Source organism: Silurus aristotelis (assembly GCF_946808225.1).
Source record: "Silurus aristotelis genome assembly, chromosome: 17".
Taxonomy (NCBI): Eukaryota; Metazoa; Chordata; class Actinopteri; order Siluriformes; family Siluridae; genus Silurus; species Silurus aristotelis.
This window is the reverse complement of record NC_139590.1, coordinates 3,140,877-3,162,744: the sequence shown is the minus strand read 5'-3', so window position 1 is coordinate 3,162,744 and position 21,868 is coordinate 3,140,877. Positions and strand designations below refer to the sequence as shown.

The window sequence follows — 21,868 nt, the reverse complement described above, 5'->3', positions numbered from 1 at the left end:
CAAACCCGGAGCCTTGTTTATAAAGCGATTGGGCTGCAGCAGAAGTCTTATGATGGTTCTCACATGGAAATCAGCTTATAGGACTAAAGTGAATTTAGGTACAAAGAACAACAAAGAATATGTATAAATCTGTATTATGTTCATACTAGGGCTGCAGAGAGAAAAATTAGACGGGTCTCTTAAAATGAACAAGTAATTTGTTTTCCTTTTTTTTTTAGAAGAAAAATTCTAAAATTTGCATAAAAGAATATCTGTGAAAACTATATTTAATTGGCCTATTACATCAAAATACAAAATCAATTTCTAATGACTTTGTATGGTGGTGGTGGTGGTGTTTGAAACGAGACCCAACTTTGGCCTGAATCTTCTCCTCACACCTCGCTGTTTTCCCACTTTTCCGCCGGGTGGTGCGTTAGTAATAATGGTCCGTGGGGAAACAGTGCTCCGTGGACCTTTTTTTTGTATTCGATTTACTCGAGGAATCGTTTCAATTCTAATTCATATAATTATAATTTAAATAATAATAAATATACACTTGTTACATTTTGTACTAAAAAGTATTAAATTTAATTAGAGTCTTTTTATTCTTCATGATTAACGTTTCTGAATATTAACAATTTAACATGGGTTTAGATTTTTATACCAAACGTTTAAGGGCCAGTGACTACTGGGCTTCCCCCAAAAAAAAGTGCTGAATCATGAAAATGTGGCAAATGAAATGAGTATATTCGATAATAAATATAATAATTTTTATTATTAATAATTTATTTAATATAGTGCTCTCGCAGGTAAAACCAAACTGCGTGTGGTATTGGTGATTCGCCTCTAGAGGCCGCTCTTGTATTAACAGCCGACCGGAAAAACTATCGGTATGGATTTTTACTTTCGGCTATCAACTCTCGGTGCCGATGAGGATAAATGGGAAAGAGGGGAGACACAGAAATGTAGAAAGTGGAAAGACAATGGGGACAGGGGAGAGTGAAGGAGAGACTAGAAAGAGCGACGTGTAAAATGCAAGGAAAGAAAAATCGAGGCAATGACTGAAAGAAAGGGAAGTGGAAAGGAGGAAAGAATGCCACCCTTCTGTTCGTGGTTTTCCAACTCGTGCACGGAAGCATGAATTCGTATTTCTGAATATTTACTTGTACCTCGGATGATTTTGAAAGTAATCAATGTTTTCTATTGTCGCATAAACGAGGCTCCTGGTCTCTCTGTGGCATGCGGTGTGTGTGTGTGTGTTTATCTACATATACACACTTTAGCTGAAAGTTTGTGGACACCTGACTAAGATTGCTGTGTGCTTCTTTTTGAACATCCCATTCCACATTCAGTCTCCACTCCCTGTTATAATGCTCCACTCTTCTAAAAAGATGCTCCACTAGATTTTGGAGTGTGCTGGTGAAGATTCAGGTCCTGATCTAAGTGGGGTGCGTTCAGCTTGAAAAAAAATCATCCGAAAGATGTTCAATGGGGTTTATAGCGCTATATCAGGAGATCTTCCACTCCAGCCCACGTGTCTTTGTGCACATGGGGCATCGTGATGCTCGAACAGGTTCAGACCTTAAAGTTCAAGTGAAGGACAGTATTAAATGCTAGAACATCCAGAGATGTCATGTATACTTGTGTGCCTCCAATGTTGTGGTTAACAGTTTGATGAAGAACCACATACTGCTGGAGGAGTCGGGTGTCCCAATACTTTTGGGTGTGTGTGTGTGTGTGTGTGTGTGTGTGTGCACGCTGTTTTCTCTGTGCTGCTGCTGGCGTCAGGCTTTTTACGCTTTTTACCCTTTACACTTGTAAAGACTGGAATATTTTATACGTTCTGTTTTATGATTAGTGGTTTTTACAGGACCTTCAGTAGAAATGTGGAGGCTGGTCCTCTTTAGGTTTCTCCTCCTTCACACTCCTTCTCCTCCCTTTTAAAAAAAAATGTATTCTAGTGTCTCTCTTTCTTCCCTCTCTTCACCCCCCCCATCTCTGTAGTTTTAGAATGTTCTCTCTCTCGCTCTCTCTCTCTCTCTCTCTCTCTCTCTCTCTCTCTCTCTCTCCCCTTATCCAGCTTTCTGCATCTCATGAATTTACAAAAAAAAATGACGTAAAATCTTTAAGAAAGAAGTGTTGTTGTTGTTGTTTGAAAACGCTGACCGTGTGTGTGTTTGTGTTCCATCAGGCTCTGTCCCGTGTCACTCCGAGCGGCTTGCAGTCTGCTGTTCCTCGGTGAGCGTCTGCGCAGCTGCAGTCACTCCGAGCAAATTAAAGCCACACACAGACTCGACTTTTCTTTTCCGCCACACACACACACACACACGGTCTCTCTCTCATTCTCACGCAGCCACACTGGAAATCCAATCGAACAGCCGAGGCACGTCGTCTCCACGTGCTTCTTCACTGATCTACAGAGGGGCGGTTTAATGACGTTTCTCTGGCTGTCAGTCATGCCTGGTGGGCGGAGCCATCACAAGAAAAAAACTAAAAAACTCCAGCTTCAGACGGAGCTGTACTTAACGATAGCCATTGATCTTGTTTGTCTGAACTGTTGATTGATTTTACATTTTTTTTTAAATCCTTTTATTATTGTTTATTAACGATTAAACTCAGATTTCACCAGCTGCCGGTGTTCATGGGAGTTCAAGTTTGGGAGAAATTTTCTTAATGATAAATCATGACTGAGTGAGAACGTGGAATAGACCCTTTTTTTTTTCTTTCTTTCTCTAATCAGTGAATTGTTCTTAACTTCTACTCTTTTTGTTTTTTTTAGATTTTAGTTCTGTTCTGTCGTTTGGAATAACCAGCGTTTTGGTCAGTTTTTTTTTTTTTTTTGGCGGCGATCAAATCGCGATCGCACCAGGATTCTTCGCCGCCTTTGTTAATTATCACCCCGCCCCACCCCACCCCACCCTTTTGCATTCCCAGAAGCTGTGAACTTCATGTTGCTGCAATCACAAAATATCTCTTTTTCTCATTCTCGTCTCTTATCACATGGACGTGTGTGGGGTTTGGGATTTCACGTGGGTGTCCACGTTTGTGTTAGAGGACTAGAGCATGTTGATTTCGTGTGTGTGTGTGTGGGGTGTTTCTTGAGATGGTTTGAAGATTTATGGTCCAGGGATTGGAGATTAAAATAGAATGATGATCTTTGAGAGAGGTTGAAATCATCTCAGCCCTTAAAGCAGAATTAAAAAAAATCTTTGTGAAATCTTTTTTTTTTTGTCTGAAATTTTTGGGTGGAGCTCGTAGGAATTACAGAAAGCGTAGTTGAGGGAAAGGGGGCGGGGCTTAGTGAGATTCTGTTATGTAAATAGTTAATCGCAAGGTACCTTTTTATTTTTCCCCCCCAGTAACATTTTTGTGTGTTTGTCTGTGTCGGTGTGTGTGTGTAGTGTGTGGGGCAGAATGTAGTGTTTAGAGGGATGATGGACGACTTTTCTTTTTCTCTTCACTAATATTTACCGAAGCTGCTCCAGAGCGAGGGCACACTTTGGGATCAAGCGATTCTGGGATAAAAATGTCTTCTTTTTTTTTAGACTGATTTCATCACCACACTGTGCTGTATCTGATGGAATGATGGGAATCTTCCTGCTCAGGAAGGTTTTTTTTTTTTTTTTTTGTTTTTCCTCCTCATTTGTATTGCCACTGTATTTGTGTATTTTAAATTGTGTAAATAAATTAATAAGTACTTGTACGTTTCGTGCTTTTTTTTTTTTTTTTTTTTTATCTAACAAAAATAATTTTATGCATCATTTTGGTTCCATGCACCAGGACCAAACTTAAACTGGATGGTTGGTTTTATTGGGAGAAGGATTCAGTGGACTGCACAATAAAACGTGACTTTTTCACATTTACAAGAAATTATAAATATTCTTTTCCCAATTCCCCAAAAAAAATCTTTTAAATCTTTACATCGTGATCGATTAGAAACATGGGAAGAAAACCGGCACTAAACAACACAAAGGAAACCAATCAAGTCGAAGTGAAGGGAGTGAGGATGCAGGATTAAGGGGTTCAGTGGTATAAGAACCAGAGGAACCTGAAGCAGGGAATCTCCTGACTCTCTCTCCTTTACACCCTTTAATCAGAATGCCGGTCTTTTTTTTATTTATTTTTAACAATATCTCCACCTCCATCATTGAGGTGCTGCTGCTTGAACTTTTAAAACATAAACAAATTAAAAGATTACAAAAACATCCCACAAAAAAAAAAAAAACTCCATCCAAATTCAACTCATTACCAGTGTCTCAGAACCAAAAACAACATAAAACCCCTGAAATAAAACTTTACTTTCCTCCCCAAACACATAAAACACAAACCAGGTTTTCTTCATTTCTCTCCACAGTGAAGCTTAAACATCTGCGAAAACGTAAAAAAAATCGATGAGCCGTGAAATTAAGCGTCCCGAATTTACACACGAGATTAATAAGCCTCAGTATTATAAAAAAAAAAAAAAAAAAAAAAAAATCACATTTATGATTCGAAGGCTGGAGTCGGAAAAAGAGAAGCGATCCGACCTCTGAATTCACTTTCGGGGCGGGAAAAAAAATAAAATAAATTAATGGTCTGGAGATTCAAGAGATTTTTCTTTTCCTTTTTTAAAATAAATAAATACATCTATGCGGGCGAGGGTCGGGATTTTAAGGCAATGCAGTGGCGTCGTCTTCATGCTCCTGTTAGCCTGCGCCGTTCTCGTTCTGGATGAGGACACGGAGAGAAAAAGAAAGAGGGATAACCAATATGGGGGGTGGTAATGGTGTGAGGGGGGGATGAAGGACGCAGGGACCAGATTTCACACTACACACGCGATCAAATCTTTAGATCGGAAAGGAGTTCAAATCCCGGCACCACCAAAGCTGCCACCGCTGGGCCCTTGAGCGAGGCCCCTAACCCCTCGAATAGAAGTCGCTCTGGATTTGAGGGCATCTGCTGAAAGATCTGTTTAGGTGCGTAACTTCTGACCTCGAGACGTGAAATCTTTATTGGTCCTGCAGACGTGACACCAAAACAAAATGGCCACCCAATTTTCAGCATCGAGGGTCACGTGTTAAAACTTGCACTGTAGGAAACAAACCCAGGACGCCTCAGGGTTCTTTAGGTATCACTGAAGAAAGTGTGTGTGTGTATGTACAGGCTTTTCCACAGAGCAGGAGCAGGTTTTCATTTTCAGTGACCATCAGGTGTGAAAAGATGTTTGATGGGAATGAAAACCTGCACCCACACCGGTGCTCTGTGGAAAAGCTTGGACACCCCTGATGTAGACTAATCACGTAGACGAGGATAAAGAAGTGCCGGCGTGGCGTATCGATGCGAGTCGGACGTTTCGCTTCCGTCGCGTTGGTCAGTGTGAAGCAGGAAGTTACGAGTTTCAGCTTCGGGTTCGAACATGAGTATTTTGATGTTAAATAAAAAATAAATAAAAAAAAAAAGAAAGAAAGAAAGAAAGAAAGAGAGAGAGACACTATGGCACTGGAACGGGTTATTAAATCTACGCGGATTCGGCGGAAGCAAACGTCCGACTTCAAAAGTAAAAAAAAAAAGAAATCAAGGAAATTCTATAGGTTTCTATTGAATCCCTTTTCGAACGAGTTTTAAAAGCTTTTACGCTTCTTTAAAGTGAAAACTGCGCCCCCTGGTGTTCGTACTGCTGCGAAAAGAATTTGGTGCGTCCTGAAATAAAACCAACTACACACACACACACACACACACACACACCCTCCAAGGTCAATCATAAAATCGCACGACTGGAACAGTGCATCACTTTGATAAGGAGGTGATGATGGAGAACACACCCACACCCACACACACGGAGTGAAGGAATAAAGAAATCAGAAGAAAAGGAGGATGATTATGGTCCAGAACTTCGAGCACATCTCCAGGGATTAGTGAATATAAGCTCTGTAGACTGCAGACATGTCGTTGTCCGACTGGTCCAGCGCCTTCGCTCTCTTATACACCTGCGGGAGGGAAAGAAAAAAGGGAACGGGGACGTCAGTTTCATTCATGCTGCGATGGTGAAAACTTCAAAAAAAACAAACAAACACTCTTTTCAACAACAAATGAAACAAATACACTATAACCAAAAGTATTGGGACAGCAATCTAACGAGCCACTGTTTGTCCACAAACTTTTGGCCGTATAGTGTGGATTATTACAGGGTGTCACTTCAGGGTGAGTGAGGAACTGAACATTAGACCACAGACAGACAGACAGACAGACAGACAGACAGACAGAGACAGAGAGAGAGAGAGAGAGAGAGAGAGAGCGAGAGCGAGAGAGAGACAGACAGACACTTACCTCGTTCGCGGCGGCTGCCATGGGTGTGGGGTGATTAACAGAGTCCCCCATGGAAATCGCGAGTCTTAAATCTTTCTGAATGTGTTTTAGGTAATAATCTGGTTTGAAGTTACCCTGCAAAATATCTGGGGGAAAACAAAACAGTAAAAACAATCAGCTTTTTTTCTAGAAACTAAATTTAAAATTGGATGAAAATCTGTTATATACACAAAAAATAAAAAGACTGCACAGAAATATAAATCTGCGTTTAGTGAAACCGGAAATCACTGGAAACGCTACTGTAATTAACATAAAAAAAAAATAAATAAAAAAAACGTGTGAGATGTGATTTGCGGCTGCGTGACGCTGAGGGTTTATTACGACTCCAGTCGCTAGTCTCGGAACGAATTTGTGACGAAGCGAACATGTTTTTCTGGTGGGCAGACTGTCATTTATTTTTTGTCACACGCCGCCCTCTAGTGGTCTACGTGTATAAAAAATATCAGTAAAGCCACGTGGACACTGCGCGATTTTGGCCACAATTTTGTAGATGAATTTTAATAATCCTAAAAGATTTCTATAATCACGGGCTAAAATCTAGGGATTAATGGGTGTCGGGATCATTTTTCTCTGATGGAATTCTGGCAGTTTCAGATTCGTTCCTGCCGTGCGATTCTCCTACGATGAAACCTTCAAACCGAGTACCGATGAGAGCGTCGAGCCTGATAGCTCATAAGAATAAAGCAAAAAGTTGTATTCTTAACCTTGTGTAACAGGTGCTTGAAATTCCTTGGCTGATGACGGCCATTTTTTTTAGATATATAAAATGACCTTATAGATACGTGTCACATTAGAGACAGACACCACATGCCAATTATCAGGTTGGTTGGACTAAAGGTTGCATAGTTATAACCATTTTTATGTTTTTTCGCGCTTATAGCGCCACAAAGCATTTTTTAAAAAATTTGATCAAAGATTGAGCTCATGAGTTATCGCCATTTTAGTAAAAGTGGCCTCTGCTTTTTTTTCGAAACCTGCGGCGAGCCTTTGCAATGATGAGACGAAAGTTTAACTTAGTAAGTTTTTAACGTAATTGTGAATAATCATTAAAGGATTTGATTGACAGGCAAAGTGATCTGAAAATGAGCATGTTTGTATATTGCATGATTTTTCATTTATAAGCCATAAAAACATGATATCGCCCCCTAGTGGCAAAAAAAAAACCTGAAAGGTTTTCGCTTCAACCGTTCACTCGGATTAAATATAACAAATGATTAATATGTTAATGTTGCACAGTAAAATATACAATACGTTGTGATTGTGTAATTTGTTATTATTTTACTTACTACTACTTGGAGAAGTACATTTTACTGTGTAATATTTATACAGTAACACCTCAGTACTCGAAGTACGAGTACCAAACATGTGTCTCTTTTAATGCAGGACTAAAGTTAATGCATTTTAACCACTTTAGGAAACATGATTCAGGGTTAAACCGCACAGAAAGCAACGCTTTGGAGGGCACGTGTTGTAGAGAACGCGTTGGAGGACACGCTTCGACACTGTTGGCAAACGAACACGAGGACATGATTTGCGATTCCGTTCGAGTTGTCAGGCTGCGTACGTGACTCAGAGAAAGTGAAAAAGCAGACATGGTCATTAATATTGCTATTAAAATATGACACGGTTATGACTCATAAAACACGGACAACGTGGTTGGAAAAAACAGACTTTGCTTTTCCGTTTGAAATCTGGCAGCGGCTGCGAGAAAGCATGCGAGATCTGCAATTGCGACTGCAAAACACAACCGCAAAGACAATTGCAATTTGGAAAATCGCTCAGAATTTCCTTCTATACATGACAAAATTGCTAAAATGATTAAAATTTTAAGTGGCAAGCAAACGTAGCAGCGTATGCCCCGCCCCCCACTCACAAACCGGTGCTCGTCCACGCCCTCGCTGCTACACACATATACACTGTACAGTTTATCCAGTGCGGTAGTGTAAATCGCTCCGTTTTGCTGAATGATGTACTGTTCTGTAAATGATTAAAAAATGTCGCTCCATTTTGATCAGTATTCTTTAAGACTCCTTGGCGAGGCCACGTCTCAAGTTGCGCTATTTGTAAGTTATGATGGAGTCATCAGAACACATCGTAGGTCAGGGACTAGACGTTCCTGAAATGTAACATCATAAAAAGATATGAATGAAAGTCAAGATTGCTCACTTTGGCATTTCTGGTCCACAAACGTGCTGGCCATCTGCCCCTGACACAGAATGTCCAGGAAGGTCTGCTGTGATTGGCCAGTGGCCTGAGCAAGCGTCAGCCCCTCGGCGATGGTGGCCATGAAACTGCCCTGCACCATGTTGAGGATCAGCATCATCCTCGCCGCGTTGCCTGCTTCTCCTACACACACACACACACACACACACACACACACACACACACACACACACACACACACACACACACACACACACACACACACACACACCATCCTTTACTAAACTACAGTCAATCAACAAAAAAGGACAGTTCAATAAAGTCACTACTTAAAAACGTATTATTTATCCTACACATTCCAGTCTAGACGCCGACCAATAGCTGATAAAAAAAAAGCCCATACGGATAATTTTTCCGGGTTGCTGAGACGGTCATTATACAGTACGAGAGCAGCCTCTGGAGGTGAATTGTTGCATCTTTTTTTAAATTTTTTTTATTTATTTATTTTAGGTGCAACTGTTTTGTTTGAAGACGTCTTAATTTGAAATATATTATAATTAATATATTTGGCACATTTTCATGATGCAGTATATATTATTTTTGTAATACAGTTCAGTACTATTTTGCATGGAGTGATGCAAAATGTTTATTTTTTATCCAGTACTCATTTTAAAAACTCTGTTGATTAATTAGTTATCGGAAAAATAGCGATCAGACTTCGCTATCGAGTTTGCAATAGGGAATTCCCGACATTCCCAAAATCAGGTACTTTTATTATTCATGCTCATATATGATATATATGCAACTTTCTGAAAACTGTAAGGCGTTAATCACCTAAAAAGAACGAAGTTTTGCCCATAGCCTGGAAGCAGCTGCTGCAGTCCTCGTAAACGGTCCGATCTCCAGCTGCCACGATCACCAACATACCGTCGTTAGAAAGCTGCTGACTGCCTGAAACCGGAGCTTCCAGGAAGCGGCCTCCTCTGGACGTGATCACCTTAAAAAACATCCAAAAATCTTTTTTTACAACACAAACTGTATCTAATAATTAATAATAATAATAACAATACGTACATCTTTGTCTTCAAATCTCAGATCAGGTTAAAACTGTAATGAATGCTTCTTGCTACACAACTGACTAAATAATACTCAGTTACAGAAGATTCATAATGGTTCATAATGGAAGGATACCTTTGGAGGTTGGTTCCTCTCAAGGTTCCTTGATCACCACAGTGCTTTCTGGTTTGCTTATTACGTATAAATTCATATCCAGATTTGATATTTTTGTCAATGGAAATCCCAACACCCAAACGATAAAACGACCTACAGTAACCTCTCACTGCACAGTTCCCCCATTTCCTCTTAATATCAACATGTTCACCCCCCCCCTTCACAGTCAGGGTATTTCCTCAGTTCTCCTTCCTCTCTGTGTGTGTGTGTGTGTGTGTGTGTGTGTGTGTGTAGATCTAAGCATAAACATGCAAGATCTTTATGATACACAACATACCTGCGAGAGCTCTGTAATGGTCTCAGGATCGACGGTGGACATCTCCACGTAACACTTTCCGGGTCTGATGCCTTGTAACACACCGCTGGGACCCAAAACCAACTGTGGGAAAAAAAAGCCACATGAGAAACCAAAGACATACCATAATCGAACACATTCTTTACTTTTTTTAATTTATTTATTTTTTACTTTGATTAATATACATCTCATTTTTTAAATGCATCAAATAAATATTTAACTTAAAAAAAAAATATATATATATATATATAAATAAAATGATTGTCATTAACAATAATGTTTGTCAATAAACTTTTACACGTTAGCTATGCAAAAAAAAAAAATCCATGTTAATAAACAATTATTACAGGTATTAGTTTGTTTATTAAAGCTCATGGATGAGTCACAAATAACGACAATCAATAAATCTTTTGAACAAAAGACAATGCGGTTGCATGTCGAAATTACCAAATAAGAGAAAAGAAAGAAAGAGAGAGAGAAACAAAAAAGGAGAGAAAAAGAGAAACCAAGAGTGAAATAATGAGTGAGGAAAAAGAGAAAGATAAGAGAGTCATTATAATATAAATCAGTGAAGAGTTTTTATGGAGCTCTAGGTCACGTCTTTACTTACATCTCTGGCAGCTTTGGGGTCTGATACGCAGGAGAACGTGATGTCGCACATGGACACAACCTCGGCTGGCGTCCGTCCTAACCTGGCACCTTCCTGGATGAACAAGTCACACTGTGGGGAGGGGGAGGGAGGTGAAGGTGCTTTTAAAATTGGAAATATTTACAGAAATAAATAGATCACACATTTAATCATCGTAAAACAGTCCCTTAGACGTTTATCCCTAATCAGCCAGCGGCGCTGGTCCAGTCCTATTCCACATTTAATCCCCATAGCTCTTATAATAACCTCCACTCTTCTGGGAAGATGTTCCACTAGATTTTGTGTGAGATTCATTCAGAGGTGAGGAGGTTCTTGGGGTGCAGTCAACGTTCACATTCATCCCAAAGGTGTTCAATGGGGTTGAGGTCTGAGCTCTCCAGCAGAAGATCTTCAACTCCAACCCATTTAAAGTATATCTCCATGGAGTTTTGTTTGCATTGTCCAAATTGGATTTGGTCTCCAAGTTCAAGTCAGGTGTCCAAATACGTTTGTCCATATATAACATGGTTTTCACATGAGGAGATCTCAATCCTAGTAGAACATCTTCCCGGAGGAGTGGAGGACAGCAAATGAGGGGAAAAAAAATAAATTAATAAATTGGCTCAAAACTCTTGTAAAATCGATAAGAACTTAACTAGAAGCCTACAAAGTTTTCCATGAGAAGATTTCAGGAAGGAGTCTCCAGTGTCTGTGCTTCGATCAGAGGTAATAAGAGGAGCAGGCCGTTTATAGCTGCTATATCACAAGACCGTGATTGGTCTGTTTAAATACAAAGATAAAACGTGAGTTTAAAAGAAGGCGGTTCCTGCGTTCCAATGATGAAAACCGTACCTTTTCCGCAGTGCGATTCCACACGGTCACCACGTGGCCCATCTTCAGCAGGTTCGACACGATTCCGCTGCCCATCAACCCGAGTCCGAGGAATCCTATCCTGTTGGAGATAACACATTTGTATAGGAATCTAGTTAAATGCACGTGGAGGTTTTTTTATTGAGCACACACGTTTCACGTACCTCTTGTCTGTAGGTGTGATGCTGCCGTTGAGAGCCGTACTGTCTGCAGCCTGAATGGATGTGGAGCCGGTGTCCTGAACGAGATCACAAACTCAATTAGATGACATTGTCAAAAGAGTTTTTATATATATATATATATATATATATAAAAAAAAAAAAAAAAAAAAAAGTTCCTCACCTCTTCAATGATCTTCAACCGTTTGCTTATAGGCTCCATCGACGAAGCTGGCTGTAAAAAAACCAAACAAAAAAAACCCCACGTCACATTATATAATATTACTAAACATTACCGCAGCAATTGTGTTGATTTACTCCCCGCATTCCTCCGCTGTACAAACACCACGTCTGCTCCAATGATCAACAGTGTAATAAGTACTTTAGATTGTGGGTTATAGGGGAGATCTTTTGTGTATTGTCAGATCATTAAGCTGCTTTTCAGCCCTCAAACCTGCAACAGGGCTGGAAAAGAGCGAACGCAAAGAAGAAAAGATCGTGGCATGAAATAAAACCGAGTTTGACTTAATCCTGAAGCGGGAGGTTAAAACTCCTAAAGACTGCTTCAAGCTTCGTGTTTTTCTTTTCCAGAAAGTGGATAACTGATGTTACTAATTACTTAATTGAGATTAAGCCGATATTAGTATTTATACACAAGCCGTACTTGATTTGGACAGAACCAGGAAATGCGATATATATTATATAATATATATAAACTAGGGTCAAAAGTTTGTGGACACCCAATCCTATGATTGTGGCTCTTGAACACCCTGTTAAACATTAATGTCTATTTGCTCTAATAAGAAGCTCCAGACTCCTGGGAGGTGGTGCCGCACTAGATTTCGGACTGTGCTTGATTCATTGTTCAATAGCGTTGAGGCTTTGATAGCAGGAGATCTTCATAGAGCTGGCTTTGTCATGCTGAAATGGGTTTGGGATTTCCTAGTTCCAATTGAAGGGAAAACTTCTATATCACGTACAAATGCGCCCCTCCAAATTAGTGGTAGCTACACGTGGCTGGAAAAGTCGGGCGTTCCTATACTTTCGAATACGCTGTGCTTCTGGGATAGACGTTAATCAGACATTTTGTTCGGACGGCGGATTTCCTTGGAACGCCGAGCGAATGGGGAAATGCGACGGGGTTCGAATCGTCTGTATGATTTTAACGTCTGATGGTCAGTAGGTCATGAAGCGCATCAACGCTAGCATGCGCGCACACACGTTTCAGTTCAATTTAAACAAAAGCCACAGACAGGACCGCCGACACACCGGCGCCTATTTGTATATATATATATATATTTTTTTTTTTACACCACTTTCACTATTATTCCGATCACAATCTACTGACTGGATTGAAAAGACAGGAAGCAGTTAGGGAGGAGAAGAAGTGAAGAATCGTGTGTGTGTGTGTGTGTGTGTGTGGGGGGGACTGGAAAGAAAAGGCGGCAGCACCCATGCACGTTTGAGCCGGTATTCACCACCGACCAAAAAGACCCCGTAATATACCATTCAGCTGTATAGAGACGTGATTATTTTGCAAACAAACATATCCAAAGTGTGAGGAGGAATTTTCCAGAATTCGTTAGCGCGATCACGTGATTCCGCCTCGAATACTCCGCGTCATTTCGCTTTCAATGCTGCATCGATTACGGAGTCTGCCTTCACACGTGGCTTTGTTTTTGTTTTTATTTCCAGGAAGAGCTCGGGACTTCATTCGAAGATCGGCGGTGACTCAGGTGTTCGGACATCTAGGGAAAGTTTAATCCACCACCCCGGTGCCACAACAGAAAATTGGTGCCGTGACCCGGAGGTCTAGGTTTTAGTATTAGTTATTCGGAGACTTGGAGTCTGACTTTAGGGGGGAGAAACAATAAAATTCTTCCAGTTCAATAATTAGAGATTCTAGCATGCTCTAGAATTTTTTTATGCAATTAAATTTGTAATTTAAATAAATTTTTTTATTGTAGAGCCCTTTTAACAATGGACAATGTCTCAAACCAGCTTTACTGAGATAAAGCGGGTATAAAAGAACGTATAAGTGGTTATACGTTTGTTCATTATATTTGTACATTGATCCCTAATGAGCCAGTGGCGACTGAGGCAAGGGAAAAACTCCCTGAGATGCAATGAGAAAAAAAAAAAAATGGAAAGGAAACAGACTACCAAAGGGAAATCCACCCTCGTCAGCAAATTTCCATTGATTACAGTTACATCATAGTTAAGATGTTTAGTTATTTGCAGTCCTGAGACATTGTAGTAGTGTGTTGATATTACAGTCCAAATCCACCCTCGAGTTGCTCAGTAACTTCATGGATCTTTATGTGGAACCCGTCTAGAGGCAGGATGAATCAGGCAGATCCCATTACTACCATCCCAGCTGGCTCATTTATTAGGTATAAACTTGTAGGGACTAATAAACGAACTTCATTTTATGATTTTTGACGACGTCCGTTGTAGAAACCGCTGAACAACCAACGGAGCGACACGACTGACGTAACGATCGCGCTGGAACAGCCGGCTATCGCATTAAGCCACGTTCATCGTTTTAGAACGTCCCTGTGAAACCTGATCACGGGTGCTCCTGGTGACGTGCTCATAAAGCCAGGTGTGAACGCAGACATAATATTAATGAATAATAATAATTTGGTGCTGAATTAAATCGACACATTTACTCAGAGAATTTTCATTTCATCTGGAAATATTCCTCCGGGATTTATTATTATTATTATTATTATTATTATTATTATTTTGACTTATACAGCCATTGGAGCAGTGAAAACAGGGAGAAAGAGATAAAGAGAAAAAAGAAGGGAGGAGTAATTATAGGAGTGGGAGGGGAAAAAAAAAGAAAAAAAAAAAAGACCATCAGGTCAAGTGCAGGAGACAGAGGACAGGAAGAAATGCTGACAAAGCATTCTGCACTTCCTCTTACCTTCTCAGACTGGCTGAGCAGAAAGTGATGGAAATGCGGGTCATCCTTTACCGGCTATAATGGAAGAGAGTTAGATTGGAAACGGTTCTGTGAAGAGCTGACACTCTGTTCAACTGTGTGTGTGTGTGTGTGTGTGTGTGAGAGTGAGTGAGTGAGTGAGTGAGTGAGTGAGTGAGTGAGTGAGTGAGTGAGTGAGTATGATCAGATAAATCAGATCGGACATCGTGCCTCGTTTATTTTTTTGTGCATAAAAGAGAAGCGGAGTGGACAAAGTAACTGCCTCTGAGACCACAGTGAGCGGAGACGAGCGCTTCCTGTACTCGCCGATTAGCAGTGCAGGAAATCCGCGCAATAAAAACGGACCACTCCCATTAACACACCGCCAACGGAAAAGATTTTCGTTTTGATCTCCAATTCCTCCTTTTGGTCAGAAAAAAATACATTAAAAAATCCATAAAATCAAACAAATCTCAGGATTATCTAGTAGATCTGGAAAAAACACTAACAGCTCACACACACACACAATTCGAGAGCATTTCAGAGAACTGAAACATTTTTCTGCCCTGCTTGCTCCACAAAAGGAAGTAAAGATCAAAACGAATAAATAAATATTTAATGCAAAAAAAAATAAAAATAAAAATGCTAATTTTAATGCTAAATTCATGCCAAAGGTGTTTAACGGGGGTTTGGAGCTCTTTAGAGGGAGATCTTCCAGTCCAACCCATATAAAGCATATCTTCATGGAGCTGGCTTTGTGTACAGGGGCGCCATCATGTTGAAACATGTTTTCAAGTTACGTCATCGTACAGAAGATTGTTTTTACGACTGACTTTATTCCCTGTAATCGGAGGAATGCGCTTAGAGGAGGCAATTACTTAATCACACCTCGCACACTGTATAATAACGGCGTACTGTCGATTATAGCAAGTTGCCTGGCCTGCGTATCAATGCCATTTGTTAAGGTGGTAAAAAAAAAAAAAAAAAAAAAGTGCCAACAGGTGGCAGCACAAGGCTGCACGCACAGTCACAGGAAGCACGGACCTTTATAAGTCAATGTGCCAAAAGACATCGAAAGATTAAGAAATTCTTTTTTTTCTGCAATGTGAAAGCCGTCTCAGCAGAACGCAAGTCGCCGTTCCTCACACTACTAAGACGTCTGAAGGAGTTTAACCAAAATACAAACCGAACCTGCCTTCGTTTCTATAGCAACGACGTACACAGATGCTCCGCAGGCACCGCAAGTACGGTGAAGTATCCGGACATCATTCTTGACGGTAAAGTTTTAAGGACTATAATCTGAAAAACTATATGGACAAAAAGTATTGGGACACCTGACTTTTCCAGCTTTTCTCAGCACAATAGGAGGATCTTGATCCGACAAAACACGAGGAAAACTCGTCTAGGATTTGATCAAATAGAGTTTAAAAACGTCGTTCCACCAAAAAAAACGCCACCTTTCGTTCTGCAGAGATCAGGCCTCGATATTAACATTCAAAATGCTTTTTTTTTTTTTTTTTTAAGAAAAATAAAATCAATATATACAGTGCCCTTCACTAATATTGGCAACAACGGTGAAAATGTGAGGAACGAGAAAGAAAATTTACCTCATTTATCAGTGGTGGACAAAAACAAAGTAAATGTAATTCGTTCAGTAGCTTTTTCGAGTATCGGTACTTTACTGAAGTGTTTACATTTGGGGAGACTTTTAATTTAACTTTACTACATTACAAAGTCAAAAACTTTACATTTCGAATTCAAATATTTTACATTTCAAATTCTAAAATTGTACATTTAAGAAATTGTTTTTTTACTTTTTAAATTAAAAAAATGTTACTTTTCAAAGTCAAATATTTTACTTTTCAATTTCAAAAATGTTACACTTCAAATTAAAAAAAATTACATTTTAAAGGAAACAAATTTTACTTTTCAATGTCAAATATTTTACTTTTCAAATGCTAATTTTATTTGTCACACCCATTCGTACAAAGTGACAGTGAAATGCTTTTTTACTACATTTAGCAAAATCAGTCGTTCCTTTTTGCGTAACAGGTCAAACACGCGAGTCACCAATCAGGGTCGAGCGAAAGCTCGTTTATACTTCATTTGATCGGCGCTTTGCGTGTGTTTTTTTTGCTCATGATAATTGTAATAGGAATGAATCAGCGTTTGTCTCGTTAATATCATTCTATTAATAGATCAGTGCTCTGAGAGTAACAGAGTCCTTTCACATAAACTGAGTTGATAAGCAAAAATTATAACAGGAACATTATAGCCGTGATAAATCATAGTACTTTGGAGACTTAAGTACATTTGAAGGTAAAACACTTTTGTACTTTTAAAACAAACGTTTTAAGCAATAGACAAATTTTCCACCGAATTCTGCTTATACTTACCATGGGTGCTAATATTATTGGACGGCACTGCAATTCAAGCGAGATTGGTTCAGACCCGAGTGTAAAGCGCGAAGTTCGAAATGTAACGTCGTACGCAGTAATTGTGAAAATATGAAGAGGGTCACATGGTATATTATAAAACCTGTTCTTAAACTTCTTATATAAAAGCATATAATCAAAGTTCACACACACACACACACACACACACACACACACACACACACACACACACACACACACACACACACACACACACACACACACACACACACACACACACACACACACACACACGTGGAATAAAGGTTAAGGTACCAAAAGGTCCTTCAGGTTTGTTTTTGTTTTTTTTTTTAAATGCAGGAGGATCACCACGGTCACCACCATAGTGCAAGAGCAAGCATCTGTATTAGGGATGCATCAGTACAGCGTCCCCAATCAACAGCACCCCCAATTTCCCAGACACCGATAACGAATTGATCGATTGATTACAGATCTCATCTTATTTAGCTTCACATGCACGCTCGTGCATTTACCAGACCTACGCTACACTATTAAAAAACAATCGTAAAATAAGTCTTGTTTCAAGTCATACTGGATTAAAAAGGAGCTGAAATGCGTTGCTTTATATAAAGTCCACCGACTGATGAAGTGATTTGACTTATATCATAGTCTGCTTTGATTACTGGATTGTGATTGGCTGGAAGGAAGGTACATGGTAGCTCAAAGTTTAAAAGATTAGACTTTTGATCAGAAGGTCCCACCACTAAGCTGCCACTGATGAGCCCCTGCTCAAGGCTCTAAAATCTCAGCTGCTCTGTTGTATGAATGCAGTAATTGTAAGTCGCTCTGGATAATCTGCCAAATGCCAAGAAGGTAAATGAGTTCACAGCGATCAGCTGAGTCGGCGTTCTAAAGGAACTGTAGCGAGAGAGCGATTGTACACATCCTGTTACTGAGCTACACGCACGAGTTGTGACTTGAGATTTAATAAACGTCTCGAGACACAAAAAGAATTCGATGAACTGGAGAAGATCCCTTTCTCTCAAACGTGTGTATATAAATACACACACACACACCTATCTCTATTAGATACCTATATATCCATCTCTACCTCTCTACTTACCTATCTATCCATACATCTCTCTCTATACTTACCTACCTTTCTATATATCTAGCTCTCGATCTCTACCTCTCTACTTACCCATCTATTCATCCATAAATCTCTCTCTGTACTTGCCTACCTATATATCTCTCTATCTACCTATTGCTATCTATCCATCTCTCTCTGTCTATACTTACCCCTCATCTATGTATCTATCTTCACCTATCTTTCTATCTATACCTACCTTCCTACCCATCTCCAACCATCTTTCTATCTATACCTAGCCTCCAACCAACTCACCCACACCTCTTTCTCTGTACCTACTTACCTATCTATCTTTGCCTACCTAGCTATTATCTCTCTCTCTCTCTACATACCTACCGACCAGTCTATGTATCTATCTCCATATATCTCTCCCTCTACCTACCTATTGCTATCAATCCATCTCTCTCTCTACTTATCTATCTACTTATCTCTCTCTCTCTACTTATCTCTCTATCTATCTATCCCTACCTACCAATCTATCTACCTAAATAAAAAAATCTATTTTAATCAGTTCTAAGTTTCGCTTCAGTTTTAAATTTGTCAGTGCTGGGAAGTGACCATCGAAATGCGAGGTCTTACACCTTTATAATGCTCTCTGCTCTCACCTAAACCTGGACTTTCTCCTACTACAAATCAGCACCAGGCATCGCCGCATTTTCCCCACGAGCCAATAAGACCAACATGTCTCCTGATGCACCCCTAATCAGCATGGTGTAAGAAAGGGAAGGAAAAAGGCAAAAAAAAATCAAATAAAATAAAGTCTCAAGCAGGGCAGAGTGTGAGTTTATCACCTACACTGCTCTCCCATTTGAATCCTGCAACTGTTCCAGCCACCAGCCGCTGCACAGAAGACGGTTCTGGGTCAGAGTCAGTTTGCTCCTTAAGGGAAAAAGAGAAACATTTACCACATACTTCAAACGTTGTTGCTGTTTGTTTGTTTTGTTCGTTTTCTTCTTCACGTGGCGCCCGAAGCAAAGCAGCAGCTCGTGCACAGGGGAGCCTCCGAGCGCAGCCAGACAGCGATCGAGCCGTGACGCATGAATGAACAGGAAATGTAGGAATATAATCCCGACGCGGGCTTTTAAACCCGGAACGGACGGCGGGGGGAGGGGGTGGGGGACTGACCTTGTCGGAGGAGCCGCCCTTAAACGCGTCCTCGTCGTCTTCTTCGATGATCTTCATGGGTTTCGCGGCGGCTTTTCGTCCCTTCTCGGATTTGGTCTTGTCCTCCGAGCCGTGTGCCTGGAAAAATCCGAGAAGTAGAAAACGTCGATGTGCGTCGTCACGGGATACGAAGTGTGGAAAAATGTTATTCGTACTTCGGCGTGGCGAAACCCATAATATACACGTAGTTAAATTGATGATGAGTTTATAGTGTACTTCGGTCATCTGATGAAAAAAATAAATAAAACCTCCTTACTATTATGGGATGTACAGAAATACACAAAAGGATGTTTTTATTCCCCTCGTGATCTCATAATAAAAAAGTAAATTATATTTCTAGATCATGTTGCGCTCACGTTACACTGCTCTTCCTGGAGGCACTGTGAAACATAACCGTTTTATTGCGTGAGGTTACGATTCTGCACGGATTACATCATCGTTAACGCCATCCGGTAACCATGGAGACGCCCCGGTCCTAATAGCTGGGAACGAAACTGAACAGAATCGTTCAGGAATCTCAAAGTGAGGAAAATGTCAAGCACTGGAAATTACTGAAGGATAAATAAATAGACTGTATGGGCAAAAGTTTGTGGACGCCAATATTTTTGGAACATCCAAATTCACATCGAGTTTCCAACAAGCTCTGGATTCCGTGTCCTGGAACTCACCTGGTCTTTCCCCTTGGCCTTCTTTAGGTACTCCTCGACGGCATCCACAGCCTGTTGGAAACGCTTGCCCTTGTTGATCTTGATCATCTCGTCTTTATGGGGGTGATACGGCTTCAGCTGTTCCACCTTTATCCAGGCACTTAAAGAGAAAGAGAAATTAATAAAATAAATATATTGATACAGTGACCGTATACTTATTTTCGCATATTTTATAATAATAATAATAAAAAAAAAAATACAAATACAAAAGTATGATATGTTCAGTACTCACTGATCTTCAGTGCCAAAAAATTTGACGAAGAAGCATTTTTTCCCCCTGGGTTTCTTCAGGTCCTTCGGAGGACTCACAATCTTAAAAAATAAATAAATGCAGAGTGAGAGAGCGACAAAGAGAAATAGAAATGACACAGCAGAATTCAAAGAGACATCCAGAGACACAAGCAAGAGACAGAGACCTGGTAGAAGACAGACAGAGACAGGAAGAGAGAGAGAGCAAGATGTGGAATGAGTGTCAGAAAGAGAGAGTTGGGGCAGAGGAAGAAAAACAAAAAACAGTACGAGACACCAAGCAAGAGACAGAAATTAGTCGAGCTGTGTTCAAATTTTCATAATTATGCAACTAATGCAACATTTACATTTTGACAAACACACAGACACACAATGAGTGAGAAACACAGAAAGAAAGAGAGAGAGCGCGAGACAGCGAGACACACACGCACACAGAGAGCGCGAGACAGCGAGACACACACGCACACAGAGAGCGCGAGACAGCGAGACACACACGCACACAGAGAGCGAGACACACGCGCACACAGAGAGCGAGACACACGCGCACACAGAGAGCGAGACACACGCGCACACAGAGAGCGAGACACACGCGCACACAGAGAGCGAGACAGAGACACACGCGCACGAGACAGAGACACACGCGCACACAGAGAGCGAGACAGAGCCACACGCGCACACAGAGAGCGAGACAGAGCCACAGAAAGAGCGAGACATAGACAAGGGAATGTGTTGAAGGTCAGAAGCGGGGTCTCAGAGCCACTCAGTGGAGCTCAGCCCGTGTAAAAGTGTGTGTGTGTGTGTGGGGGGGGGTATGTTCCTCGGCTCGCACCTTTCCTGGCCACGGCGGATATCGTCCAAGTTTCCCCCTAAAACACACAGAGACACAGTTACTTCATCAAATCCTGACTGAACACAAGGACTGTGTGCTGAAAACAGCGCAGTTTACTAGCAGACGCTTTATTAAAGCTGACGAGCTCCACAGCCGATCCTCCAGCAGAGAGCGGGAGAAAACTCCATCCACCCCCGACCTGTCCTCCTCTTCACTCGGGGAGATTCTCTCCGAGAAACATACACCTCAGACACTTACTCTCTAGCATGTTTGCTAACTGCGCTTATTAGCCAGGCTGCTCTGAGGGGATTTACTTCAAACGTCCGTCTCTTTTTCGCTCCAAACACAGTTTATAAAACTCTCTCTCACACTCACACACGCCTGTATAAAGTCTAAAGTTCCTACTAATGTTCTGAAGAAAACAAACAGGGTTTAAAAGAAGACATTCTCTCACCACACCAGGTCTCCGATCCGCAGATGCACAGCCGCCATCTTGTTTTTTTTTTTTTTTTTTTTCTACTGAAACGTCGCACTGAAAGCAGGGAAAGGAACAAGAACACACCCACCCGCCGTTCACGTGACTCGTGTGCGTGGCCGCGCCTGCCGGAGCGTCACGTGACCACAGTACGTCGCTCGGTCGTGCTGGATGACGTCATGACGGCGTCGTTTCTTTCTTTTTGTTTGTAAATATCTGATCTAAATGTGCCTTAAATAAATACTTTTTAAGCTTTTCATTCTTTAATCAACACGCCCACTGACAAATATAAACGTTTTATGCA

The 21,868-nt window shown here is 40.7% G+C and overlaps 2 protein-coding genes and 1 long non-coding RNA gene across 9 annotated transcripts in view; 2 read left to right on the top strand and 1 right to left on the bottom strand.

Moving 5' to 3' along the window:
• csnk1da (casein kinase 1, delta a) overlaps window positions 1-3,682 on the top strand; it is a 32,771-nt gene extending 29,089 nt beyond the window's left edge. For both annotated transcript variants that reach the window (XM_083567023.1, XM_083567022.1), the window contains one exon: window positions 2,171-3,682. In XM_083567023.1, coding sequence (XP_083423149.1) covers window positions 2,171-2,221 — 51 coding nt within the window. In that variant the 3' untranslated portion in view covers window positions 2,222-3,682. The remainder of the gene's footprint in view (window positions 1-2,170) is intronic.
• Window positions 2,954-21,676, bottom strand: glyr1 (glyoxylate reductase 1 homolog (Arabidopsis)). Of its 6 annotated transcripts, none has more exons than XM_083566989.1 (18): window positions 21,544-21,624; window positions 21,090-21,126; window positions 20,244-20,323; window positions 19,973-20,111; window positions 19,266-19,382; window positions 18,936-19,019; window positions 14,601-14,654; window positions 11,853-11,903; window positions 11,675-11,748; window positions 11,493-11,592; window positions 10,623-10,733; window positions 9,995-10,096; window positions 9,322-9,484; window positions 8,491-8,670; window positions 6,286-6,410; window positions 5,239-5,945; window positions 4,812-5,122; window positions 2,954-4,738 (listed from the first exon to the last, which is right to left on the bottom strand). In XM_083566989.1, the coding sequence occupies exons 1-16, from the start codon at window positions 21,579-21,581 to the stop codon at window positions 5,871-5,873; spliced, it is 1,530 nt and encodes a 509-aa protein (XP_083423115.1). In that variant the 5' UTR covers window positions 21,582-21,624; the 3' UTR covers window positions 2,954-4,738; window positions 4,812-5,122; window positions 5,239-5,870. The 6 variants fall into 6 exon arrangements, with proteins under 6 accessions (XP_083423115.1, XP_083423116.1, XP_083423117.1 ...); XM_083566990.1 differs by having other exon boundaries at window positions 5,285-5,945; XM_083566991.1 differs by lacking the exon at window positions 14,601-14,654.
• LOC310740403 lies at window positions 14,636-14,958 on the top strand. The gene is made up of 2 exons (XR_014537642.1): window positions 14,636-14,729; window positions 14,806-14,958. It is a non-coding gene; the product is annotated as an uncharacterized lncRNA (long non-coding RNA).
• Window positions 21,677-21,868: the final 192 nt, after the last annotated feature.